Consider the following 27,821-nt stretch of genomic DNA (forward strand, 5'->3'; position numbering starts at 1 on the left):
ATGCCTATTGTGGCTTCTATACTCGATCGATGATTTTGAAATATTGCAATTGATTTGAACGTTTTTTCCCCATTTTTCCATTTGCACTTGTTTGACGTCGTCCCTCGCCGGACTACTGCTTTCAGCATTTCAGCATTTGGACAGCGCCAGTACCTTCGCTATCCTTGGTCCACACACAAACACACACACACACACACACACACACACACACACACGGAGCCCCCGGTGTGACGACGACGACAGCAGTGGGGAGGGGGTGGAAGCCCATAAAAAAAAGAAAAAAAACGTTGAAGAGCCACCCCCACCACGATAGGACCGTCTCCCCGTACTCGGTGACGGCGTCGCACCGCTGCCTCCGCCGAAGCATGGTGCCCTCGCGCCGGAGGAGAAGCTCCATTTGTCGCGCTGTGTGCCCGGAAAGGCGACGCCGGTGCTCGGCGGATTTGTCAGCCCACTCAAGCCACCCACCGAGATTCTCTCATCATCGGCGAGGAGGGAGATGTGTCCGTCGTCACTACGAGGGCAAATGAGTCACGACCACCACTTTCCACTATGTAGAGCCAAGAAATGCAGGAGGTTAGTGTGCAATTTGTTTTGCTTGCTTTATTCCTTCCTCGTCTTGGTGGAATCGGGAGGTGGGGGGATGGAAGAATCCCACCGAGGGGCCTCCGAGCACAGTTGATGTCGACCTCGCTTGACATGATTGCAAATGCATCTTGATGAGGATGAGCTTGTGCAGAAATAGACCGAGGCTTGTTGGATGGAAACGAGATGGAGAAGCCATTGTAGACAGCCATCTCCATCATCACGCACTTCTAGGTCACATTCAAATGGTCAAACTTCTGGGAATTGATACTTGGGTCTTTATCATTTGCCTAACAATACGAGTGGATAACCTTGGGGAGTCTGCAAGTGAAGCTAATATTCAGTCATTCATTTTGCTAAACTGCTTATCCTCACAAGGCTCACGGGGGTTGCTGGAGACTATTCCAGCTGACTATGGGCACTGGGAGCGGGACACCATGAATTTGTGGTCAGTCAATCGCAGGGCACGTTGAGATAGGCAAGCATTCAGGCACACATTTATACCAGGGGGCAATTTAGAGTGTTCAATCAGCCTATCCTGCATGTTTTTGGGATTTGGAAGAAAAGCCACTCTTTTAAGATCCATTGGAAAGGAGCTATAAATAAAATTGAAAAGAGCAAGAAGAAAATTAGAAATGCTACACATGCTGCTATTATATAGTATAGTGGATCATCAGCCAAGTGCATAATAATAATAAAAATACAACGTCCTGTGGACAAACTGAAACTGTCTTAAAAATTTTGACAGCATGCTCATTAATGCTGCATTTTTTTCATCCAATGTACATATACATACTATAAAACTACATGGTAATTATAACGAAAAGCAGCATTGACATGTATGCCGTGCAATGATATCACATTATTTTTCTTGTAGAAGTATACATTATTTCCAATGAAATGTAATGGTGAATTTTTATAGAAAAATATTTCTGTAGTTTTTCAAGTTTATGGTAAGATTGTCCCTTGATAAAATTGATTATTTATACTGTAGGACAATGGACACCATGTTTATTCATTACATACATTCTGCCCCATTTGTAAGATGAAGATTGCATATTCTTGTAATGTGTAGAATAAGATATGGTTTAAAAGTCCAAAGTTTAAGGAATACCTGACATTAGGAAAATCTATATATTGCCACAGTGCTCTATGTGAGCGCCCCAATATTTACGAATCCACTCATCTGAACTACTTTGCCGTTTGCCAAATTTTCTGGCCTCTTCCATGCAAATGGCCTTGTCACTTAACTGACTTGAATGGCCTTCTGTCCCGCGGGACAAGGAGCAAGCTAGCATCCCTCGTTACTTGCTATGCAAGAGGTGTGGTGTTCCTCAGCCCCAAAGATCCACCAAGCGGAGCATATATTAGGGGAGATTTAAAATCCATTTCAGTTTAGTGCTCCCAGGATAAATAGTTAAACAGAGCATAGGCAGAAGTTTAGAAGAAGGTTACCAATGGGAACAACCACGTGTAAAAGGGCACATCAAAAACTAACTATCATGTATGAGCCTATTTTTTTTTTCATTATTTTACAAGTGAAAACACCATTTGCTATTCCTGTTTTTACATATTGTGTGTCATTTTATGTATTTTCCAAAGGTGTGAAAGAAGCCAATCCAGGTCATTGTTGCTGTGAATATCATTTTACACCTAATTTATTGTGAGCGTGCCATCAGAAGCCTTTCAACATGAGCAACCACCAGTAAGTACCCTCTTTTTTTTTTTTTTGTTGGAGAGGCTGTAAAATCCTGAATTTCTATTGACGAACACGTCGTCTCGTGCAAAGGCCACCTCCATCTTGTAGGGTCGTGATTAGCTCGACAGGACCCGCGTCTTCTCCTGGAGGGTCCGTGAATAAGGGGGTATTGGGGAGGGGGTGTTAGAGGCTCATCTACAGTATGACCGGCAATCTCCTGTCCCTGCTGGCACCTCTTAGCAGTCATGAGAGATGCTCACTTGTCATCTTGTCTTATTAATAATTGCTCCATGTGTGTGTGGGGTCTGGCAGACAAGCCCTGCATTCTGATGACAGCCGTGCTTGGTGCTAAGAGAAGGTAGAGTGGAATGGAGTTGGGGGGCTGGGATGGAGGTGCATCCAAAATGAGTTCACTCAGCTGTGCTCTTTTGTTAAAGGCACAGGGTCCTTAGAACATTTGGTAGGTAGCTCAACGTTAGTGATGTCATCCTTAAGTACATAATAGCGGGAAGGTGATCAATGGTTTTGAGTGGGATTCCGTCAAGACCAAAACTAAAACGTGAGGTGACAGATGGTGAAACTCTTTAGTTGAAGTTATTTTGACCATAAGCCAGGATGTCATGCGTGTTGGAGAATCTCTGAGGTTTTTTGGGGGTGAATTTTGGTCCAACATCTTTTGGGGGTGTTCATTTAAATCTCTGCAGTTGAAAAAAAATATTTTGAACATGCACTGTAAAAATTAATACTTTAAGGTTGCTAATATTTCCATTTTAAAGCAACACATGTAAATGTAGACAGAAACATTTTATGGTACATAGGTAAAGTTTATTCTATAATAGATTTTTGGTAGAATTTTTTAAAAGTGGAAATGCTAGTACAAAATGTTAATTGTTGGCTGGAATATGCTCCGTAAGCGATACGGAAATTAAATGAATAAAAAGAATAAATACTTTGAGCAAAAGATTACAAACAACTTGGTTTCAAACAGTACACTTTGTAACCCATTTAAATGCAACCACTATATACTAATATTGTCATACAATTTAACCATAATTTTATGTTATATTTGTATATTCTGTGGTAATTTATACATTTTTTAAGCAATGCAAATTTTAATTAAGAATAAATTAATAATAATACTAACTTTACAGTGTCCAGATTAATTTTAGATTGTCTGACCACTGTTGTTTTTCTGTTTAAAACTCATCTTTTGTGTCAGTGGTTCGAGGGGTAAAAAAAAAAAAAAAAGAAAACTACAGTGGCATTGCTACTCGGTTAACAATAAATTGCGCTGGGAGTACAGGTCAGGGCGACAATGTTGTGATGGTACAACTAATGTACTCTGGAGCTTTTGTCTGAGCTACAACTGGGGAGGGAGTGTGGCCTGTCCCTTTGTAATTGATTTGGTACATTTGTCTTGGTTTGCTGATGATATCAAGACAGTGAATTGCTGTGCTCCAAGCAGCAGCCAAGTGTCTGGATACAAACTTATTGGGCAAAGTGGCCGACTTCCAGACAGCTGGGTGGAAATGCAGCCGCTCTTTGCACTCAGTAACAACCACACCGATGCTCTCTTACAATTTAAAGTGTTAAGTAAAAGTTCAATGAGTGCAGACCTCAGCCAAGGCTTAATAAACATTATTCACCTGTTAAATCAATAGGTGGCTGACTTCAATGTTTTTTTGTTTTAATGGGATCATGTTTAATTCACAATTGCAAATTGTCATTGAGTTTCCTAAGTACAAAAGCAAAAATAGCATAAGTGTAAATAACTAAGTGCTACCTATACCATTCAATATGTTTTATCTTGTTTTCTGAAAATAATCCGAGTTAGCCCTCTCACTCAAAATGGATTGGATGTTTAGTACCACCCATCCAATTAGTTAATGCAAGGGCTGCCATGCCCACCAGGTGTAAGAGATGAGGTCATGGATAGCAAACAGGAAGCATTCCTTCTTCTTTCTTGATAAATAATACTAATTCATCTTATTATTATTAGTTTTCTGGAGTTGGCATTCAACCACTTTCAGTTGTTACTTTGGAGAGATTCCAGCACCCTTCGTTGAGGCTCAAGAAATTCAGATGAATGAGTTATTTACGTTTTTTTAAATTATTTTTTAATTTATAGGCCAGGTAAGAATGATTTTATTACAGTTGATACCTTTTAAAATGGGAACAGTATTCAGAAACATGATAGATTTTTATTATTGTTTCAAAATATGAATGAATTTTAAATTGAGATGTATTTTAGACTGAGTGAACATCAGATGTTGTCATTTGTACACTCAGGAACTAAACACGGGTTGTGATTATGCTTAAAATACGCATTAAGTTGTAGTTTTGTTTCATGGAAAAACTTGTGAAAGTATACAGTAAAATAAGATGTTGAAAAATTGGCTTTGTGCTGCTTATTGATATTGCAAAATGCAGTGGAATGTCAACGAAAGAGAAATCGAGTGTTGAGATGTAAAGTCGTGCAGGATGGCAAGCAGCCACTCTACTGGGCTCCGGTCATAATGGCTGCTGGCCCGCTCTCTGATTGGCCGGAAATGTGATTTTGATGCACTAAACAGTTTCTCTGTCATGACTGATTAGTATCCTACTTGCCGGGTGGCTTGAGGTGCCAAATGTGTTGCAAAGTCAAACCGCACCATTTGTCTGACTCTGTACTACAAGTCAAAGTCATAGATTTCCTGCAAACGCTTCTAATTAAAAATGGACTCCAGCAAAGAGTTAAAGCCCATTTTTCTTTGTAGGCCTGCTTACATTAGCATTTAACAGCAACCTCCAGCCTACAAAAGGGAATGTACAATACACGGAGACAGTGTCGTTGTCTGGTAATCAATGCCTTTGTCCTGCTGTTGATCAGCGGAGTTATTCAAGTCTCCGGCAGGGTAACGCCGGGACCGCAGCCAAAGCACGTGAGACCTCGAATAAAGGGTGACTTCTCCTTGTTCCCCATTGGCTGCGCTTGTGCCATCATATCCTCCCTGTGTGTTTAAACTCCAGCCCTTGTTTGGAGATAAAATGAGAGGTGCTTTTACACAGAATATGTGGTTTTAATACCTTGTATGACACAGTAAAGCAGGGGTCGGGAACCTTTTTGACCAAGGGAGCCAGAAACTATTCGTATTTTCAAACATCAAGAGCCATACTCAGAATTTAAAAGTAAAATTACATGAAAATGTGAGTATTTATTATTCATTTCACCACTTTGAAAGTAAAAAAAAAGGCTGAATTCTTTTGAAAACATTATTTCACTGTTGCTAATCAATGAGTATTATGAGAGAATGCATGCAGAAGAGTCTAATGAAGAAAAATATGATTTTAAAAAGGAGGAGAGCCATATACACCCATCAAAAGAGCCACATATGGCTCCCGAGCCATAGGTTCCCCACCCCTGCAGTAGAGCAAACTACTTGACCAATTAGGAAGAGAACACAAAAGTGATCTTGCACATAAATTTTATTTTTACTTTTAATGATGCCTGACTTTAGTGACTGAGATTCTAATGCTACTCATGTTTTGTGCTTGTATATCAGCGCGCCCCCCAAAGCTGCATCGTCTGAGCTCGAGGTGATCTCCCAACAAGTGGAGGAAGAGAACCAGTGTGTGGCCCCAGTTCAACTGGTTAGCTTCACCTACAGAGACTTGCCTCTGGCTGCCCTGGATGTATCCCTCGCTGGATCTCAGCTCATCTCAAACCCAGATGAAGATGACAACAGAGAAGGGTAAGTCTAAAAGGCTCTTTATACTAGAAATGTCCTGAGTTCCAGTCTGGGTAACCTGATTTTACTATCATGTTTAACTGCCATTCAGCATTAAAAAAAAAAGTCTATTTGCACTTTTTGCACTATACACGGCCTTTAAGGAGAGACACCAAAACACCATCTGAACAAGACAAATAGAAATGAAAAAATAATAATAATAATCTAACCCGGCCCAATGTATTTCTTAGAAAATATCTAAATGAACTATATATTTAGAATGGGAAATGTTATTTTAGTAAACAATTATGGCACAATGTGTTTCCATAATTGTTGCCCACTCACTCAAATCACAATGATTTTTGTTTTCTTATGGATTTTATACACCGCACTCACAATGGCTGACGTTGGGAGACTATTGTGTCACTCCATTTTCTCGGCTAGTTACAGCTAACAACCCTCAAAACAAAGATTAGTGCGAGGTCAAAGCTCACAGCTCAAGATTTGGTTGTGAGCTACACTTTGATTATTATTTTTTTTTCCTACTGTCGGATCAGAGATTACACACAAGCAGCAAATGAGCAGGATTAATCATTATAATCAGATCCCACTCTCATTCATTTGTATGCTGAAAAGCACCAAATGTAATCACACAATGACTGATGTTTCTAGTCCAATTATGAAAATTCCAGTAATATTCTGCCTGTTTTTTTCTGCCTGAATCTGCTATATCTTTTATTACGATAGATTGGCAATAATCTATCCTGCCATTATGACTTTTATGAGCCCTTATTGCATTCTCATTGTCAATTTTAATGTTGAAATCCTGTAGTTTTAAATTTGCATGATTTTTTTTTTCCACCATTGTCATTATGTCAGATAGCCATTACTTATTTAAGAGCCGCTTCTTGTTGATAACTGAGCAACCGAAAGATTTGTAAGCAGCCTGAGGGCACTTCCTTTTCTGTCTACAAGGTCAGCAGGTTTGTGTGTTCCTATCTCAATTATCGACGTGTCCGCCAAGGGCAGGACACACCCCATCGGGGGCCCCCCCTCTAGCCAATGTCCTTGGCGTGACTCACATTCCTTTTGGCATGGTTGGAAAATAACAGTATCCGCCATTTCGCCCATCTAAGCCTTGTTGTGTGTGCCGAGAATGTCCGAAGCCGCCTGGGCTGGACCCATCGAATACTGGCTGGCAGCTCTGTGGACTGTGACAGATGGGCCTTGACCCTCTCCAACATTTTTAGACTTGCCCAGTGAAACAATGGAAGCTCTCAAATAATAACTTTCCTACTGAGTGAGAAATATGGTTGGCTATCACTGGAGGCGCCTTGGCTAACCATACATTTCTAGGAAGGTTTTTGTTTGGTTTGTCAAATGGTGCTTGTTGTTGTTGTTTTTATCTGAATTGGCATTTTATCAAATTTGTAGCAGGGTCTTTATGCTAGAAGTAAACGGTGCTGAGCTCACATATTTTGAAAAGTGAGTTTTATGCTACTAACTTTTCATGTTTATTGTCAAGTCGGATATGGAACTAAGAGACGTATTGGGTATTTGAACAATTAGATCATTTTGCATCAAAATGGATTAAAAGCATAATGGTAACAGAATATAAGGTGTCATAGATGACATTGTTGTGATAGAAAGATTTTTGAAATGTATATTTGAACACAATCGGTGCAGCAACACTTGTAGATGGACAATTAAAAATCATCTTTAGCATAATTTCCTCAATAACCACTTTATTTGATTCAATTAAAGGATAGCAAAATGATCATCAGTCAAAAATAAAACAAAATAATTCAATTAAAACACTAGACAAAAAAAACTAATTTTAAAAATTAGTGCAATAAATTTACCCAAAAGAATTCCGTAAAAATCTCTAAAATTGCCAATTTAAGAAAATACATTTAGCTCTCCAAAGCAAAGTAAAAAACTGTCAAGTATTTAAGACTCTTGTATTAGCTAAAAGCATCGTCTTGATTATGAAATACACTGCAGTGTTCAAATTTGTACTTGTTGCTGGGTTCAAGACTGTGCTAATACACTGCGTGTTTTGTTTGGCGTATGATTTATGAAGTGATTTGTTTAGCTATGTAATGGCCGCAAAACAAAGGCAGCGTGAAAAGAAAAAAAACAATGGTGTTGCAACAACCGAGAGTGAATTTAAAAAGGCTGACGTGTGTTTTTTTGATTCATTGTTTTTGTGGAATTCAATGAGAGAGTGACATACTCTTCTTCTACGATAATGACGTGTTGATGGCATTTTATTTGCTTTTGGGTCCTAAAAAGAAAATATACAGGGTTATTTTTCTATAGTTCATGGTTTTGTGTTAAATTTGATCAAATATCTATTATTTGAAGTTAGGTATTTCCGGATTTGAAATAGGTCGCTGAAGTGTCACCTTCACATTAAACTATGTGGAAAAAGAACGTCACAAGTGGTGGCGGGACTGACGCATGCGTTGCATCATACGGATGACGTGGGCACACAGTGCTTAAGAGTTTTTGAATGAGTTGAAATGTTTCAAAGGCGCATGGCATGGAGGAAGTACAATGAAAATGACAGTGACGAGACTTGTTGGGATTTCCATGACCCAAATGTTGTCTGCTCTAATTTACATTCCGGGCGTGTTTTGTCACCTTTTCACATTTTTTGGGGGTGTTGTTCATTGAGTCCTTTGATTACAGAGTAGAGCAAAGGTGTCAGACTCGGGCCGCTTTAACGTCAACTTGATCTCATGTGGGCCGGACCATTTTAGGTATAATATTTATACATATTTTTTTAATAAATTGATTATTTTTTTAAAATAAATGGATTAAAAGAACTGGATTAAAAGCCCTGAATATTCCGTTTTTTCATAGAACTAAAAGAATGTTTATTATAGCTTTTTTAAAATATATTTTTAGATTTTACAAAATGATTTTTGAACTAAAAACAGAAAAAAATGGGTTAAAAAATTAAAAAATTTTATTTAAAAGGAGGAAAATCAGGAAATTTAATATACATCTTTACTCTTCATTTTAATTTGATCCTAAAACAGAAAGTCGGAACTCGTGATTTACTTTAGGCCACACAAAATAATTCGGCAGGCCAGATTTGGCCCCCGGGCCGCCACTTTGACACCAGTATTAACTCATGGATATAGTTTGGAATTGAATATTTGTGTTGCTGAATGGCACAATATTTGGGAGCTTTAACTCAAACATTTGATCACATTTTTTTGCGTATGCTTGGAAAAAGAGTGGAAGAAGGCCCATTTTTTTTGTCTGGCACGCCAGCTTGGCGTTGCTCTTCGTTGGGAGACGTGGGCGATAATGTGGGAAGTGGATGTTCTTGCGGACCACATGGGGCACGAGCAGTACTTGCAGATTCTGTGCAGCGGTGAGCTAGATGGAATTATTAATAGCATTTGGCTGCACCGTTTCTTGCAAGATGGGATTTCACAGCAGAGTCAAATAATTTTTGCCGTGATTAATGTGAAGCAAGATGGCACACTCTTAACACCTTGATAGTAACCTCTTAGAGATGCCTTCATAGGAGTGAGCAGAAGTCTATTTTGGGCATGTTTGAAGTACAGGAGCATTCAGGGAGGGTAAACAAAGTTGAATATCAAATATGTTGTTGTACAGTGTATGACCAAAATGGATTCCAATGGGCATCTTGAAGGTTTTTGTGATTTTTTTTTTTAATACAATATGTCAGTTTTGTGGAAATGATGTACTCCCCTTTTTAAATGTGATGCTTTTGGGATGAAATGAGATCAGATACATCATTTTAAAAATCCACCAGTTATATAAGCGCTAACATTTTGGATTGTATATGAAGTAAAAAAAATTGAAAGTATTTTTAAGTAAATTTGTTTATTAGTTTTTTTTCTATTTGTAAACTTTGGGATTTTTTAAACACTATTATTTTATAATTGATTCAAGTCTCCAATTTCATTTGAGGAAAAAGAACCAAGGTATAATGACTTTTTTTTTTTTATCAGACCTTAGCAAAACTTTGTAACAAATGTATAAATTATCTGTATGGTGCATGAGATTTTCCCATACACAATCTCTAAAATCACTAACATTCTGTTGAGGTGTCAAATGCTTTGAAAAATGAGGTACAAACTATGTTTCTTCATGATCCATTTTAGAGATTAGCAGTAGTTTGCTAGTATCTAAACTAGTTAATCTAAACCGTGGGAAAAGGTAGAGTTGTGAAATCTCTCAAGGCCTCTCCCCATGCAGCCGAGCTTGCCCTTCGTTTTGATCCACATCTCAGCTGGCCGCCCACAGCAACAGCAGCAGCATATGCCGTTCATCTCTGGGGCTCAAACTGAGAGGTGTGAGGCACAAAGCAATGACAGATGGTTCATATAGGTCAAACTGCCATTTTGACTGGAAGGGGAGGGAAGATAAAAGGAAGGGTGTATGGGCATTGGAGCCGATACGCTTCTTTTCCTACTCTTACCACTAACCAGTGGCTCTATTTGGCAAGTGGTTAGCCCATCTGACACGCGGCACCGGGGCATAGGGGTTAAAACATCCATTGGCGTGAATGTGTGTGAACTCATAATTCAAATGTGAGGCTTGGCAGCCAATAAATCATATTTGAGTGCCACTAACGGTGATGCATGTCCAATCCATTTGAACTGGCGGAGACTGACATTGAATGATGGCTGCCTGTCTTCCTATTGAATTAGTTGTTCATTCATTGTCAATGGCTTTAAACGAGTAGACATGGAGTGAATTATTTTGGATTATTTTATACCAAAAAGTTTTTTCCTTGGTCTGAATTTTGCTAACTGTCAGGTTTGTCAAGACACCCTTCTGTATTTTCACTTGCAAGGAAGACAATGAAAACCTAAAGATGATCGACAATTATGTCAGATTTACAATATTTTTTGGCTATAATGACAATTCCAGAAGACTGCAGGTAATAATACACATGCCAGACCGTACTGGTAGTTTTTATGGGCAAAAACCATAAAATAGCCTAGCTGCTACTATGTTGGCAGATGAGCAAAAAGTAGAGCAAGATAGTGTCTTTTCTTCCCCTCCGTATACCACGCACTCAGAGGAACAGTCCTCTTCATCATCCTTGGCCCCATGTGCGACACAATAGATGACAGAGAGTGCAGGGTTTGAGGGTTTGTTAATATTCACAGACATGCAAAGTGCGAGATTGCTTTTTAGGCTGAGAGCGAGAAGCCATCGAGTGTCCTGGTAAAAACCTATTTATCAAGGACAGCTTGTCTGCTGCTACACACATGGAGCCTCCCATCCATCTTCATTTGCTCAGTATCGGTGGCTCATTTCTCTGGCAAAGACCAGTGCTTTGCGTGCTCACTGCCATGTCACTCCTTAGTGGCACAATCTGATGACACTATAAAGCTGCAGCCGGAAGATGGCATGAATAATTGAATTGCTGTCCAGCAATTAAAACCCCAACTGTCTTTAAACTAACCACATAAGTAGGCAGACTTGCATGAAACATGGCAGGTTTGTCCTACTCTGGATAAGCAAAATATGGTGCTCGGACGTTTGGTTGCCGGTCTTTTGGTCGCCGGTCAAATGGTGACAGAGAGTTGAAACTAGCTCTCACAATTATATTCATGACAGAGAGTTTAATATCTAAGAGAGAGTTTAATATCTAAGTACTGTTTAATATCTTAGTACAAATGTCCCGGCGACCAAACGTCCCGGCGACCAAACGTCCCGGCGACCAAACGTCCCGGCGACCAAACGTCCGGTTAACGGCAAAATACAGATCGCGTTTTTTATTTTTTATTTTGCGATGTTTCCGGTACACCGCAAAATAAATGGTGGACTATTGCGGAAATATTTTTCAGTATTTTTTGCATCTGCATGATGCATAAATAACAGAGTGTTGGCCATGCAGAAAACTGTTGCTGGTTTGCTGCCCGCCTCCTGGTGATGAATCACTTTGTTGGAAAATCTAATTGTCTGCATCCCAGCACGGCGCGCTCTTTTGCTGACCTACGTGGCTCCGTTGTAAATGTGCAATCACGACATTAATCAAGAGTTGCGATTGATCTTTCAGAGGCCTGCCAGACCTGCGCAACTTGAGTCGTGATTTTTCATTTTTTTATTATTTTTAGAAGGGGACTTTTGTGTGCGTCCGTTACAATCAATACCTTCAGTGAGTTGATAGAGTGGTCCCCACTTATTAGCGTTGAATGAAACGCACTACTCTTGGATTTAATTTCATCTAGTGCATCAAAGAATGTGTGTGGAAGTGACCTATCTGGGGCTGGGCTCCGTCCCCATCACTCCAGCTGATGTCTTTGTTCCATCTGGACATTCTCCCACGGCCGAAATCGTGTACGTCCATCTCTGCCCACTATTGATCGCAGCCATGATCTAATCCCCTTGCCTTGCCCTGCTGTCGGCTCACCTTCCATTCCCCCTCCTTCCGCTGACTGTTGATGTCTTCATGAGACAGAATACAACAATAGTTGACTTTTCTAGCTCAATCACTACAGCGGAACGCAAAAAACTGAGCTATTTGTTGATTTATTTCTATTATCAGAACAATTTTAATCATTTTTTATGTATTTATTACGTCAGCTGCAAGGATACTTCAATGAGGAATGCCGAGTCTGAGGACATTTGTGTTTTTTTTTTCCCAGGTCCAATTGGCTGAAGCCGTGCTGCGGCGGCCGGGCGGCTCTGTGGCAAGTGTGCCTGGCGTCGGCCAGTTTTAACTGCATCCTGGTGGCCTGCGTGCTTCTGGTGGTGCTGCTGCTGACTCTGGAACTGCTGGTCGACACCAAGCTGCTGCAGTGTGAGTAAACAGATGCGGCTTTAGGAGTCCAGCTGTTCCTTTTAATTGACCACCGTCAGCGCTTGTCTGCACCTGGAAACATAGTGTGGCATGTCACGGCTGTTGCAAAGGGCCTATGAACAAGCTGCTTACTTTTCTCCCAAGTCATCATTAGAATGATTAAAGGCAGTAATGATATCGTTCGTCACCGCTGAACTACAACGTTTGCGCTAAAGCGAGACACGTTCATTTGATGCGCAGTCGTGCTTTGACATTCAGGCTTAATTCATCAAATTCAAGTATCAGTATCTCAAACTTTGTACATTGTGGACACTGTGACAACTTTTCAGTAGTACGTTCAGTTATGTTATTTAACTGGCTGCCATTGATGGCCAATAAAGAGCAAATCCCAAGATAAAATGATAGTATTAGTATTTGGTATCACACTATATCTCCAAATATTAAGCTTCAAGAAATCTTTGTTTAAAATGTAAAAATTGAGACAAAAAAATGATGTTTTTTGGCCATTGTGGCTAAAATATATAGCACATAACTTTATAATAATGTTTCTAAATGAAGCAAAATTTCATGGATGGTGTTTACTAAAGGTAACGCGTGATTAGTCCAAGAAAAATGTCCGCTAAAACCAAAGAAGTCATTTCTTATGTCTTATTCATCAACACACTACTCTTATCGTTTAACTTTTAATGAGATGAGTGGTCCCGGACTGTTGGACATGATCCCAGGTGGGGAAAGCGCACTCTGATGTAATATGATGAATTCTAGTCACAACACACATTTGTAACAAAAAAAAACAACTAAACTTGGCTTGCTTTTTTCAGTGCAATCTTCTTTAGATTTGTTATGTTATGTACTCAAGTCAAAATAATCAATCTGTAAACAGAAAACTTTACATTTTCGAGGAAAAACTGACATCAGCTTCAGAATTCTGCACCCATAAATTACCAGTAGTTAAAATAAATTGTCAACTGGGAGACTAAACAATAGTAACAATAGGAAAAGAAACAGAATTCATTTTTAGCTCTAATGAAAAATGGTCTCGGTAGGCATTTCTCTTCAGATAAAGTCATGTTCAACTCTTGTAAGGATGGTCTAACGATCTGCTTCTCCGAGACTAGTTTATCATCTCTATCCTCTGACCTTCACCAACTAATCAATCACGATCTTGGCAAGCTAACTGTCCCATTAGCATTCCAGCGTTATTACACATGGCCAAGTTGCATGACCCACCACAAAGCGATGTCACCTTCATCTGCATGGTCTTTCCTGGCCCAGGCACGCTCGTCAATCACCCTCGCAAGGTCGCGGGGCGCGTGGCCACTGTGAATGTGTTTCATGCCATCTGCTACATGTTTTATTAACACAATAAATACACAGAAGCGTCCGTCCGTGACACGTGAGCGAGCCAAGCGACTAATGGTGTTTCTTCTCCCTGGCAGTTAACAACGCATCGCAGTTTGCTGGCGTCATCCATTGGATCAGCCTGGCTATCCTCTCTGTATTCTTCACTGAGGTGAGTCTTCTATGCAGTTTTGCACTAGATATACGGCACCCCTATGATTAGTGGTTTCGTGCAGATTCTCAACAATGGAAGAGTAGCTCAGAAAGAAATATTTTGGACTGGATCAGAGATACCCCAAAAAGAGCGATAACTTGCAAATTCGCTTTGGCTAACAAGTCTGTGAAAAAAAAACACCACTGAAAAATCATCATTATCTTGAACTAATTTAGCCAGAGTATCAGATTCATTGCAGATTTATAGTTAGATTTTAGCCTACTTTAGGTTAGGAATTTGCCAGTGGAGGGTATGTGCTAAATGTATGGACTTATTGGTACTCTGTTGCCTGTACGTTACTATTTAGAGGGCAGCCCGCTTAAGTACATGAGCTTTTTATTTTCATTGACTTTTCATAGTTTACTTGTTTCTTGTGTTACTATGTCTAAGACACTTATACAATTATTAACTACATAAATGTTGCCCATGGCAAGGCCAACACAAGTTTGATGTCTAATAAGGGGCCACAAAATATAATCCACCAGGGTGCACACGGGTTTTAATACTTTGGTAGTAATTGATTGATCATGTTTCAGTGACAATAGGGAGATAACCTTGAGTTTTTTAAACATATATTCAACAAATATTGATATGAGCTGCAGTTTATTGATTTTTCTTTTCCCCCTCACACATAAAGCACATTCTTTTTTGGGTGTTCAATTATTGACCAGTGTTTCCTTTACAGCCTTAGACATTTGTCTTCCACAGACTTGACGCTAACATTTGAATTCATTAGCAGGTCGGCCAGCGAGGATTGAAACCATGAGCAGAGCGGCAGTAAATGCCACCAACTAGGTCTTTTATTGGGACTTACGACCCAAAATGCACTGCTGCCAAGCTCTGCTGTCCGTCCGTGCGGCGGTTTAGAAGGGCTCTGCTTGTTTTCATGCATTTTAGCGACAGTGTCACCTTCTCTCTGTCTCTATCCTTTGCAACCCCAGACGGTTTTCAGGATCGTGGTCCTTGGGATATGGGATTACATTGAGAACAAAGTGGAGGTAAGCTCCCGTGGGTGCTATTAGTCCCGCCTCAGGGGCTTCCTTTACTGCAATGACATTGCCTCAATGTCAAAACTCAACGTGGTTGTGTGTGTATGCTTTTTTGTCGCCTAAGGTGTTCGATGGAGCCGTCATCGTCCTCTCGCTGGCTCCAATGGTGGCCTCCACCGTGGCCAACGGGCCCAGCAGCCCATGGGACGCCATTGGCCTCATCATCACATTACGGATCTGGAGGGTCAAAAGGGTCATTGACGGTAAGAGGCGGAGTTCTCTGAATGCGTGCACAGTTTTAGTTTCTGGGATGTGCTACTGCTGTACCTGGCTCAGTATCTCAAAACTTCCAAAGTACAAATTATACATTAGTTTTTTGTTTTTTTTTGCGCCATTTCATTAAAATGGAAAATTTTCATCCCCTCGTGGGAGGCCCCTTATAGAAGTTAAGTTTATAGCATTGAAAAGATCTAAGGAACACACAAACTTACATTTAAGATGTTAAATAACATTATCATGGTATTTTTAGGGTTAGGGATATGGTTATTTTTCAATTAAAAGAAAACTGCCATTGGCACATGGTTGTTTTTCGTAATTCTTATTCTCATTTCCCACTGTTGCCTTATTTATTAATCAATATGTCAACATCAAAACATAAACACTCCAATGTGTGTTTGGGCCCCAATTCAAGCTTGTTGCCTCAATTGTCTCTGTCCTTGTAATTTTATTTATTTAACATGACTTATAGTATTATGCTGTCCTAATTAATGTGTTTTTGTTCCACTGAGGCAGTCTCTAAGGGCAAACTGTTAAACCAATTATGGAGAGCAGAACATATTTGTTGGGAGTCATTGTTGATTTTAACAGCCTTGCACCCCCTTGTGGTTTCAAAATTAGCTGCACATTATGCGTCATTTACACGGCAAATAAGTGCCTCAGTATACTTTTTACACTTTATTTCACGTCATTTGGAATGGAAGAGCTAGCTATCATGATTCCAATCAAAATGGATTGGACGTCTATTACTGTCAATGGCACCGACATATGATAATGCTGTCAAATGAGCTATTAAGAGGCTCATTCGCCAGCCGTATGTTTGACACCACTGTTTTAGAGTCATGAAAAATCAATATGCTGCTTTTCTGCCTTGTGTTGGGACAGCGTACGTGCTTCAAGTGAAGGTGGAGATGGAGATGGAGATCCAGCAGTACGAGAAGGCCAAGGCGGTGAGAGAGGAGCAACTAGACCGCCTGACGCAGATCTGCCAGGAACAGGCCGTAAGTGCTCCATTCATAAGTTGAAAAGTTCGAAAGCAATACTAGTAGAGCTCAACTGGAAATTACACTTGGGAACCAGCAGAGTGCAATAAAGCACCAATTAAGAAGAAGAACACAAAAAACTAAAACATTTTTCCTTTTGCTTTTTTATTAAAGCAAAAAATAACTTTAACATCAAAAAGAAATGCAAAGAAAAACATCAGTCGTCATCAAAAAGTGGCTTTTTTCATTGCAGGTTTGAATTGAACTTGTGCAAATGTTCAGTATTTAATTGAATGCTTTTAATGTCATTATATCTTTTTAATATATTTTTTATATTCCTCTATTTTCTATATCATATTTTCATTATTTGGCCATTTTTATCTATGGCTTTCGTTAATTTACTACACTGCGGTAGAAAGCTTTTCAAAAGTTGTCACTAAAAACTCTTTAGTAAGCAAATGACTATTTTTGGTCATTAAAAAAAACTTCAATATTTGCCATCATTTTTCTGTTTTTATTAGTATTTACAATAATCATGCCTTTCAGATTATTTTTATCATTATAATTACATATATACATTAATTTGTATGTGATAAATTGGCTGCCCGATGATTAAGGTTTTTTTTTTTGTCTTCTGTCCATTTAGTTTGAAATCCGCCAGTTGAGGGCACACCTGGCCCAGCAAGACCTGGACCTGGCGGTAGAGCGGGAGGCGGCCATGCAGATCCACCATATGTGGGGTAAACCGAGCAGCAGTTTCCATGAGGTTGACGGACTGGCCCCTGGGGTCTCCGATCATCACAGGCCGGCCAAAGCGAGAGAGCCCGGCGGACCCTCAGGTAACCGTCTGGAATAAGCCTCTCCTTTGTACTGTCCGGCTCAGATCGGATGGCTCCAATGCACTCAGATGCTGTTTTCTGTGCTAAGTTGTGGCCTCGGCGCCTCGAGACCTGCAGCACAAATGAGTGTTGATACGTACACAAGTGGAGCTGAAACTTAAGATTGTTCACTTGGAACCGGCAGCCGTGAGAAATACATCACGCTGCCGATATTTTAGCAGAAAAAAAGACTGTCGTGAATGGCGAAGGCAGGACTTTAGATAGGATTTTTAAATATTTGAATTGAGGCATCTGAGCTGGACTTTTTATAAAAATTCAAAGGTGCAAATATAGGCTAAATTGTAGCCACACGCCGAGAAGCATTTGAGTAAGGCTTTTAAAAAAAAAAAATGACCATGTATAGTAAGGCTTTTTTCTTTTTTAAAAATGACCATGTATAGTAAGGCTTTAATCGCCAAAAACGACAAAAACGACATACTATAGTAAGGCTTTTTATCGCCAAAAACGACATAGTATAGTAAGGCTTTTTATCGCCAAAACCGACAAAAACGACATAGTATAGTAAGGCTTTTTATCGCCAAAAACGACATTGTATAGTAAGGCTTTTATCGCCAAAAACGACCAAAGTGACAAAAACAACGTAGTATAGTAAGGCTTTTTATCGACAAAAACGACATAGTATAGTAAGGCTTTTATCGCCAAAAACGACAAAAACGACATAGTATAGTAAGGCTTTTTTTTCTTAAAAAAACGACATAGTATAGTAAGGCTTTTTTTTCTTAAAAAACGACATAGTATAGTAAGGCTTTTTTTCTTACAAAAACGACATAGTATATTAAGGCTTTTTTCTCTTAAAAAACGACATAGTATAGTAAGGCTTTTTTCTTAAAAAACGACATAGTATAGTAAGGCTTTTTTTCTTAAAAAAGGACATAGTATAGTAAGGCTTTTTTTCTTAAAAAACGACACAGTATAGTAAGGCTTTTTTTCTTAAAAAACGACATAGTATAGTAAGGCTTTTTTTCTTTAAAAACGACATAGTATAGTAAGGCTTTTTTTCTTACAAAAAACGACATAGTATAGTAAGGCTTTTTTCTCTTAAAAAAACGACATAGTATAGTAAGGCTTTTTTTCTTAAAAAACGACATAGTATAGTAAGGCTTTTTTTCTTACAAAAAACGACATAGTATAGTAAGGCTTTTTTTCTTAAAAAACGACATAGTATAGTAAGGCTTTTTTTCTTAAAAAATGACATAGTATAGTAAGGCTTTTTTTCTTAAAAAATGACATAGTATAGTAAGGCTTTTTTATTCCAAAAACGACACAGTATAGTAAGGCTTTATTCTTCAAAAAAACGACATAGTATAGTAAGGCATTTTTATTCAAAAAACGACATAGTATTGTAAGGCTTTATTCTTCCAAAAACGACATAGTATAGTAAGGCTTTACTCTTCAAAAAAACGACATAGTATAGTAAGGCATTTTTATTCAAAAAACGACATAGTATAGTAAGGCTTTATTTTTCCAAAAACGACATAGTATAGTAAGGCTTTTTCTCTTTAAAAAAACGACATAGTATAGTAAGGCTTTTTCTCTTCAAAAAACGACATAGTATAGTAAGGCTTTTTCTCTTTAAAAAAAACGACATAGTATAGTAAGGCTTTTTTTCTTAAAAAACGACATGGTATAGTAAGGCTTTTTTTCTTAAAAAACGACATAGTATAGTAAGGCTTTTTTATTCCAAAAACGACATAGTATAGTAAGGCTTTATTCTTCAAAAAAACGACATAGTATAGTAAGGCATTTTTATCCAAAAACGACATAGTATAGTAAGGCTTTATTTTTCCAAAAACGACATAGTATAGTAAGGCATTTTTCTCTTCAAAAAACGACATAGTATAGTAAGGCTTTTTCTCTTCAAAAAACGACATAGTATAGTAAGGCTTTTTTTCTTTAAAAAAACGACATAGTATAGTAAGGCTTTTTTTCTTAAAAAACGACATAGTATAGTAAGGCTTTATTCTTAAAAAAAAAACGACATAGTATAGTAAGGCATTTTTATTCAAAAAACGACATAGTATAGTAAGGCATTTTTATTCAAAAAACGACATAGTATAGTAAGGCTTTATTCTTCAAAAAACGACATAGTATAGTAAGGCTTTATTCTTCAAAAAAACAAAATAGTATAGTAAGGCATTTTTATTCAAAAAACGACATAGTATAGTAAGGCTTTATTTTTCCAAAAACGACATAGTATAGTAAGGCATTTTTCTATTCAAAAAACGACATAGTATAGTAAGGCTTTTTTTCTTAAAAAACGACATAGTATAGTAAGGCTTTTTCTCTTCAAAAAACGACATAGTATAGTAAGGCTTTTTTTCTTAAAAAAAAACGACATAGTATAGTAAGGCTTTTTTTCTTAAAAAACGACATAGTATAGTAAGGCATTTTTATTCAAAAAACGACATAGTATAGTAAGGCATTTTTATTCAAAAAACGACATAGTATAGTAAGGCATTTTTATTCAAAAAACGACATAGTATAGTAAGGCTTTATTCTTCAAAAAACGACATAGTATAGTAAGGCTTTATTCTTCAAAAAAACAAAATAGTATAGTAAGGCATTTTTATTCAAAAAACGACATAGTATAGTAAGGCTTTTTCTCTTCAAAAAACGACATAGTATAGTAAGGCTTTTTTTCTTTAAAAAAACGACATAGTATAGTAAGGCTTTTTCTCTTCAAAAAACGACATAGTATAGTAAGGCTTTTTCTCTTCAAAAAACGACATAATATAGTAAGGCATTTTTATTCAAAAAACAACATAGTATAGTAAGGCTTTATTCTTCCAAAAACGACATAGTATAGTAAGGCTTTATTCTTCAAAAAAACGACATAGTATAGTAAGGCTTTTTTTCTTAAAAAAACGACATAGTATAGTAAGGCTTTTTTTCTTAAAAAACGACATAGTATTGTAAGGCTTTATTCTTCAAAAAAACGACATAGTATAGTAAGGCATTTTTATTCAAAAAACGACATAGTATAGTAAGGCTTTATTCTTCAAAAAAACGACATAGTATAGTAAGGCATTTTTATTCAAAAAACGACATAGTATAGTAAGGCTTTATTTTTCCAAAAACGACATAGTATAGTAAGGCATTTTTCTATTCAAAAAACGACATAGTATAGTAAGGCTTTTTTTCTTAAAAAACGACATAGTATAGTAAGGCTTTTTCTCTTCAAAAAACGACATAGTATAGTAAGGCTTTTTTTCTTTAAAAAAACGACATAGTATAGTGAGGCTTTTTTTCTTTAAAAAAAAACGACATAGTATAGTAAGGCTTTTTTAATTAAAAAAACGACATAGTATAGTAAGTTTTTTGCTTAAAAAATGACATAGTATAGTAAGGCTTTTATCGCCAAAAACGACATAGTATAGTAAGGCTTTTATCGCCAAAAACGACAAAAACGACATAGTATAGTAAGGCTTTTATCGCCAAAAACGACATAGTATAGTAAGGCTTTTATCGCCAAAAACGACAAAAACGACATAGTATAGTAAGGCTTTTATCGCCAAAAACGACATAGTATAGTAAGGCTTTTATCGCCAAAAACGACATAGTATAGTAAGGCTTTTATCGCCAAAAACGACAAAAACGACATAGTATAGTAAGGCTTTTATCGCCAAAAACGACAAAAAACGACATAGTATAGTAAGGCTTTTAAAAAAAATGACCATGTATAGTAAGGCTTTTTTCTTTTTTAAAAATGACCATGTAGGCAATGCGGCGTTGTGGGTGCAATTCATGTCAGGGCCTACAAATTTTGAATGGCTTTACTCTATCAGAGCTATAAATCCTAAGAATGGACCTAGGTTCTGTGCTTCCCTTTTACTAGCCTCATTGCGCATTCAAATCCATGTTGAAATGGCCTTAAAACGCCCCAAATTTCTGAACTTTTCAACTCTTCCACTGTCTCCAGATCACCACGGCCAGGACGACATGAACAACTACATCAGCCAGTATTACAGCGAGCCCAGCAGTGGTAAGCATGGACGCCATAGCGTCAACTCCCCATTTCCACACAAACCATTTCACTGTCTCCCTCAGACATGGGCATTCCCGACCCTGCGGCACGCATCATCACCACGACGGCCATCGACGTTCACTTGCCCGACAACCCCGGCCGGCTTCCTCCGTCCCTGGTGAGCGGTGATGGCGGGTCGAGCAGCCGCCTACGACGCGCCAACAGCTCGGCTAGCGAGGCCTCAGTCACCACGGCGTCGCGCCTCAGCAGCAGCCGTACGCTGGGGTCGTCAGCTGACTGCAGCTCCACCGTGCGCGAGGCCTCCACCTCCACGGACTACAGCGACCAACGCTGCTACCCGCCGCCCTACAGTAGCCCCCTGGCCTTGGTCACGCAACCCAGGGGGAGCCCCAGCGCCGTGGTTCAGGAGCTGCTCTCTTCCCTGTCCGAGGACTCCTGCTTAAGCCAGAAAGGTTTGGACCCGGTTAACCTTAAACCTCCAAGCCCTACCGGTTCTACCAAAAACAGTTCGGAGCTGGAGAACAGGGTGAACATCTACAACAAGAGGAACCAAGAAACCCGGATGGGTTCACATACAAAACCACTCATTCACCTGCAGGGTACGGACGCCTTCTTGGAAGAGAAGTACAGGATGATGGAGCCGGTGGATACGACTATCCATCATTTGTCTGGGACATGAAATTGCCGTAGAACAGGCGCCTAAATGGATGCAATAGCCAAAATTATGTTTGGAGCTTGAGAAAGTTTTTGCAGACGCTCCGGGCCGTCTTCTTTCCGGATCGTCGACGTAGTGAAAGCCAGCCAGAATGGGGAGCTTGAAAAATGCTACAAAACATTCTTTTATGAAGAAGAGGAATCTTCAAGTCATTTCTATCGTGCTCTATTTTAACAATGTTTGTAATCTAAATTCTATGAATGGAGTTTAAAAAAAAAACAGACTTTTGCAATTGAGCCAAATTCAACCTGGTCAGTATTGACATTTTCATATGCGCATCAACGACATCCAGGTTTACATTATTGTATTACTACTTTTAAAAGGTTCTGAAGCTATGTAAATACTCGGAAGAATTCTGTGATTCTACCACAAATTGATAATGGCATGAACCTTCTTAAATAAGGCACACGGACTTTATTGTACTGTCAACAAAAGTTTTCTATCTCTGTCGACGTGGACTTCCAAAACACCAGAAGGCCACCAATAAAGATGAAATGAATACTTGACTCACCTTTTTAATGGAGAAATCTTAAAATGACAAATAAGCTTCACACTTAGGAAGACTTGCCAAAGATGAGCAAAACTTTACCAGTAAATACTCTATCAGAGAAGCAAAATGCCTTCAAAGACTGCTTCAATTGTTGAAGATTACATCTGGTGTTTACACAAAGGGGTTATTGATCTAAAGGCAGCATGAAGGGTTTCTTGCGTCCTATCTTGGTTCTGGTGAAGGCTCCAGCTAGTACGTGAGCACCTTCCCTTACTTGCTCAGGACTTCGGTCATCTCAGGGACAGCCTGGAGGAGGAAAAAAAAGTTCAATGTGGGTTGTATTCTCTGTTGTTGTGTCAATAGCACATCATTTTTTGCTCTTTTTGCGTGACTTGACAATTGCAACATCCATAATGCACACATTTCCAGACTTTTGTCATCAATGTGATTTTGTCGTTGTTTTACTGACGGGATTGAGCTCGATTTTGGCTGAGATTTAGGACAAAAATACGACAATTTCAATGAAGTATCGGTCGTTTTAAGGGATAAAAAAAATCAGTTTTGTCAATTCTAATGACAATTGAAATTTGAAATTAGGTCAAATTCCCAAGCCATAAAACAAACTATCGCCACGCAATGTCTAGTTAACTGAAATATAGTTAAATAGTAACATTTTCTCAAAACCAAATGGACAGAGATGCACAAAATCTTAAAATTGTGATCTAAGGGCCATTCAATACCATAACAAAGTATATCAACGAAAGAGTGATACCAGGCTACGTTAAAAAAAAAAAATTAAAAAAGAAAACCACATAAGCGATAGGAATAGAAAAGCACTCAAACGGTGACTTGGGGACAGAGTTCATCGCTAGTATCAATTGTCCTTTTGGGGGGGAAACGAGCAGAGAGGCCATCCATTTTAATCAGCTATCTGATCACCGGTAAGCCGATCTCACAACGGAGGTCACAAGTCCACCGCCACTCACAATTATTACTAATCTCCTCTACGGGGAGTTTGTCGAGACATGGGCGTGCTTCACGTGACACCTGCTTCATCCCTCGAGAGGCCGGATGACAAGAGCTGAACGCAACTTTTAAAGAGACTCCATGTGACAATGTGTTGTTAGCTTTTTCGCTACAATATGCTACACCACAGGTGCCAACGTGGGGCCCCGGGGCGGCCGGTGAAATTAAATCAAATTCAAATAAGGATTATATTCCTATAGAAAACGTTTACTTGTTGTTTTGAAAGGAAAAAAAACGAAGTTATTTTAAAAATGTTATATTTACAGTTTGGTTTTTAATCAAATAAGCATTTTTTTAAACAAAGTGAATAAAATATTTCCTGATTCCCATTTTTTATCTATAAAATAAAATGTACTTACTGTTTTTGTTTCTATCAAAAACAAATTATAAAAAGGTAAAAGGGAATGCCTACTTATGTCCCCTTTAATTTTGAATGTAAATACATAATAATAATATCTGCTATTGTTACTTTTTAAAAAAACGAAAGAAGAAAAAAGGTGAAAAAAGAAATAATACTTTTATAAGAAAACTCACCTTGAAGAGATCAGCAACCAAGCCGTAGTCCGACACCTGGAAAATGGGAGCCTCTGGGTCCTTGTTGATGGCCACGATTGTCTAAAGAACGAAATTATTAAAGAGTACAGCAATAAATTCAGGTTACAGTTTCTTTATGCGATGTACCTTGCTGTCTTTCATTCCAGCCAAATGTTGAATGGCTCCAGAGATGCCCACCGCGATGTAAAGCTCCTGCAAATAAGAACAGAAACACACCAACAGTTCAGAATGAATATTTCAGTGCAGCAGGACACGTTTTTGGATGACAAGCAAGTTGAATTGAAATCAGCGCATGTTAACGTTTGATCAATATAAATGAATCAGTCTGGGCGAACAACCAGACCAGACACCATCGCTCTTATCGTAAATGGATGAACCGGAGCTCTAAGAACACTAGCGCTGTGCCATTAGAGGCACTTTGCAGCACTTAATGTGTGGATAATCATCACCAGAGGACCTGACTGAACTGCCTTATGGCTAATTAACCTTTAAAGTAGGGACAGTGATGTTGAGAATGACTGGCAAACACAGTGGAATCGCCAAGGTTGATGCGGGGTGTCATTCATTCACGTTGGCTGACCTTCTGTGTATTTCGACTTTGAAAATGTTATTAGTCTTTCCTCGATTTTCGAGACTTCACTTATCACGAATTGACACAATTTTTTTCTGCTGTTTTTTTTTTTTAAATAACATTCTGTAAAGTTCATAAAAATGTGAAAGTCCACGCTGAAATTACTAGGACTCAGCACTGAAGGGGAAAAAAGGTAGTTATAATAATATTTTTTCCAATATCGCGGCCATTTCTGGACTACATTAATCGCGATATTCGAGGGATTACTGTATTCATTTATATTTCTGAAAGAGAAACCTACCGGTGCAACGATCTTGCCCGTTTGTCCAACTTGCATATCGTTGGGAACATAGCCAGCATCCACTGCAGCTCTTGAAGCGCCAACTATAAATTAACAATAAATTATTACAAAAAATACATATTAAATGGTTTTTCTGTGCCATCTGCGTCTAACCTGCTGCGTTCATTTTGTCAGCAAGATCATAAAGCAATTTGAAGTTTTCGCCACTCTTCAAGCCTCTTCCTGGGGTTAAAAAAAAAAGAATTACAGTAACATCTCACCATGTATCGCCTTGGATCCACCAAATATATATGAAAATTTTATACTGTAGGAACAATAAAACAATCATGAAGTGGGGGGGGGGGGGGGGGTGTCAAGTCACAAATTGAGATTTTTTTTCGCTTGCCACTAGAGGGCAGAGTCTACTTTCGGGAGTAAAATAATACAGATGATTTTAAAAATCCAAATAATATTGAATAGACACCATAAAAACACTGTCCCAACATGGTGGTTGTTCACCTATTGCGACAGGTGTTGGAAACCATTACACGCAATAAATGAGGTATTACTGTACTTGTTTAGAGCAGGCATTTTTGCATTTCTGACACTACAAATATCCCACCTCCTGACACGACAACCTTTGCACTGGTCAACTCTGGACGGTCACTCTTGGTCAGATTCTGCTCCAGCCACTCAGACACTCCCACGGCAGACTCAGCCGCCACTGCAAGTTAGACAAAACTAGATGTAAAACCTGAGAGAGTTAATACAAAAGCTGCATCGCCATTACCCCCAAGTCTTGTTTACCATTTTCCGTGGCGGCGTTCCCTCCCTCTGTGGCCGCGGCCTCAAAGGACGTCCCTCTTACGGTGAACACCTTTACGGGCTCGTTGCATTTGACTGTGCTGAGAGCATTTCCTATTTACAGCAATTGGTCAAAAGGAGAGTCTGAATTGGGAAAAGTCATCCAAAATACTTACCGGCGTAGATGGCTCGGACAAAAGTATCGGGAGACTTTATTTCAATGATATCTGAGATTGGAGCCACATCCAACTTGGCAGCCACTCGGGGTAGCAGGTTCTGCAAAGAGAAAATGTTTGAGGCTGACAAAAATGATGATATATTCTGATTTTACAGATAAAAATACAGTAAAAAAAGGCCACTTCAGAATGTATTTTGTTGTTCACTTGTTCATCATTACCTTCCCAAAAGCTGATGCACCTGCACAGATGTGTGTGAAGTTGAACTGCTTTTGTGTGGCCAAGATAAGCGGTGTCAGCTCCTCTGGAAGACCACAGAATTAGATGAGTAAAGGTAAAAATAATAAATGACAAGAGCACAAACATATGTTTCCACTATACCTGGTAGAGCCCCTTTGCAAGAGTCATTTTGAACCACCAAAACTTTCTTCACACCTTGGACTTTGCTGATTTGCTCAACCACCTGAAAAAAAACAGAAAAGTGAGTCCAAACAAAAGTCTCATTTTTGTATTTTAACTGGAACTGGATGAATGATTTTGTCCCACCTTTGCGCAGTTTGTTCCTGCCACAAGACAAGCCACTTCACCTCCCAGTTTATTGGCAGCACTGATTGCATTCAGTGTAATTGGCGTCAACGTATCATTGTTGTGTTCTGCAACCACCAAAGTGCTCTGAAACCTTTGCAGCACGCTAGCCTGTTGGGTACAAAATATCAACATAACAGTATAGTTGGTTGTTAGACATTGTGTTTTGTACAGGGCGTATCAATTCATCGGCATTCAGCATCCAATCCATTTTGACTGTGATGGCTGCCAGCGACCATTCACTGCCAACCTGCCAGTCAAAAAATGGATTGGACGTCAGTCGTCGTTAATTGTAGTTCATAACTGTAATTATCAACATCACATTACAGTGTTGACTAAATGAGTTTTTCATAGGATGGTGTTTCTAATATTAAGGGCTCTCTCTTTGAGGCCAATCAAACAATATAATTATTTTCAGAAGTGAAACTGCATTAAATAAAATATAACGACAGTAATGACAATATATGAATAAACACTGCTGTGGTTATGGATTATGAAAGTGTACTGTTCTTCCGTGCCCTTCATGATTTGAGATCAGGTTCAGGTGGACACATATAGACAGAAGTAATCGAGAACAGAGCGTGCACAATGTTAACTAAACAGAGTTTGTATGTCATACTTCACAACAAAATCTGTTCTTTTGCGTTGTATTTGCAAACAATAATCCGTGCCAGTCAACAAACTGGTACGATTCGCCGTATGACAACTCGGACCTTTCATAACAACTGTGCTAACAATGCTAACACTTAGCATTAGATAACAACGCTTTGTCGATGTCGCGTTAGAGATTATATATTTTAAGTTTTATACATTGTGTGTCAAATGTTTATGATAGATCGCAAACAATTATCATCAAAAATGTGTACGATTCCATGTCTGCTCAGTTAGAAGCTGCAAACAAATTAATAAATTCAGATTGATGACCGATGTTTCAGATAACAACACATCAATTTCGTAATAATTTGCTGCACATGAAGATCTTACCAGGCGTGTCACGTTGGTTTTTGTTAAAATTCTGTTCATGTTGGACTCCGTGTAGTTTAGATGGTCCTCCGCACAGCTGCACTCACACACGGACTGTGGGTCAAAGGTTGACTGACGTCATCATAATTCTTCTCGCGAGATCAAACGGGAGCCAA

General features: G+C 38.8%; 2 protein-coding genes across 2 annotated transcripts; one reads left to right on the top strand and one right to left on the bottom strand.

Moving 5' to 3' along the window:
- On the top strand, positions 1-22,694 carry tmem266 (transmembrane protein 266). Its single transcript, XM_077741965.1, has 11 exons — positions 1-576; positions 2,188-2,290; positions 5,827-6,015; positions 12,639-12,793; positions 14,233-14,306; positions 15,290-15,346; positions 15,462-15,600; positions 16,499-16,614; positions 17,243-17,435; positions 21,415-21,477; positions 21,543-22,694. The coding sequence occupies exons 2-11, from the start codon at positions 2,277-2,279 to the stop codon at positions 22,157-22,159; spliced, it is 1,617 nt and encodes a 538-aa protein (XP_077598091.1). The 5' UTR covers positions 1-576; positions 2,188-2,276; the 3' UTR covers positions 22,160-22,694.
- On the bottom strand, positions 22,695-27,821 carry etfa (electron transfer flavoprotein subunit alpha). The gene is made up of 12 exons (XM_077741979.1): positions 27,667-27,821; positions 26,644-26,793; positions 26,479-26,560; positions 26,319-26,401; positions 26,098-26,197; positions 25,925-26,035; positions 25,740-25,841; positions 25,292-25,360; positions 25,139-25,221; positions 24,393-24,458; positions 24,246-24,326; positions 22,695-22,991 (listed from the first exon to the last, which is right to left on the bottom strand). Exons 1-12 carry the CDS (start codon positions 27,703-27,705, stop codon positions 22,956-22,958), a joined length of 1,002 nt encoding a protein of 333 aa, XP_077598105.1. The 5' UTR covers positions 27,706-27,821; the 3' UTR covers positions 22,695-22,955.

The sequence above is a fragment of the Stigmatopora nigra genome, chromosome 2 (assembly GCF_051989575.1).
Source record: "Stigmatopora nigra isolate UIUO_SnigA chromosome 2, RoL_Snig_1.1, whole genome shotgun sequence".
In the NCBI taxonomy this organism is placed as follows: domain Eukaryota; kingdom Metazoa; phylum Chordata; class Actinopteri; order Syngnathiformes; family Syngnathidae; genus Stigmatopora; species Stigmatopora nigra.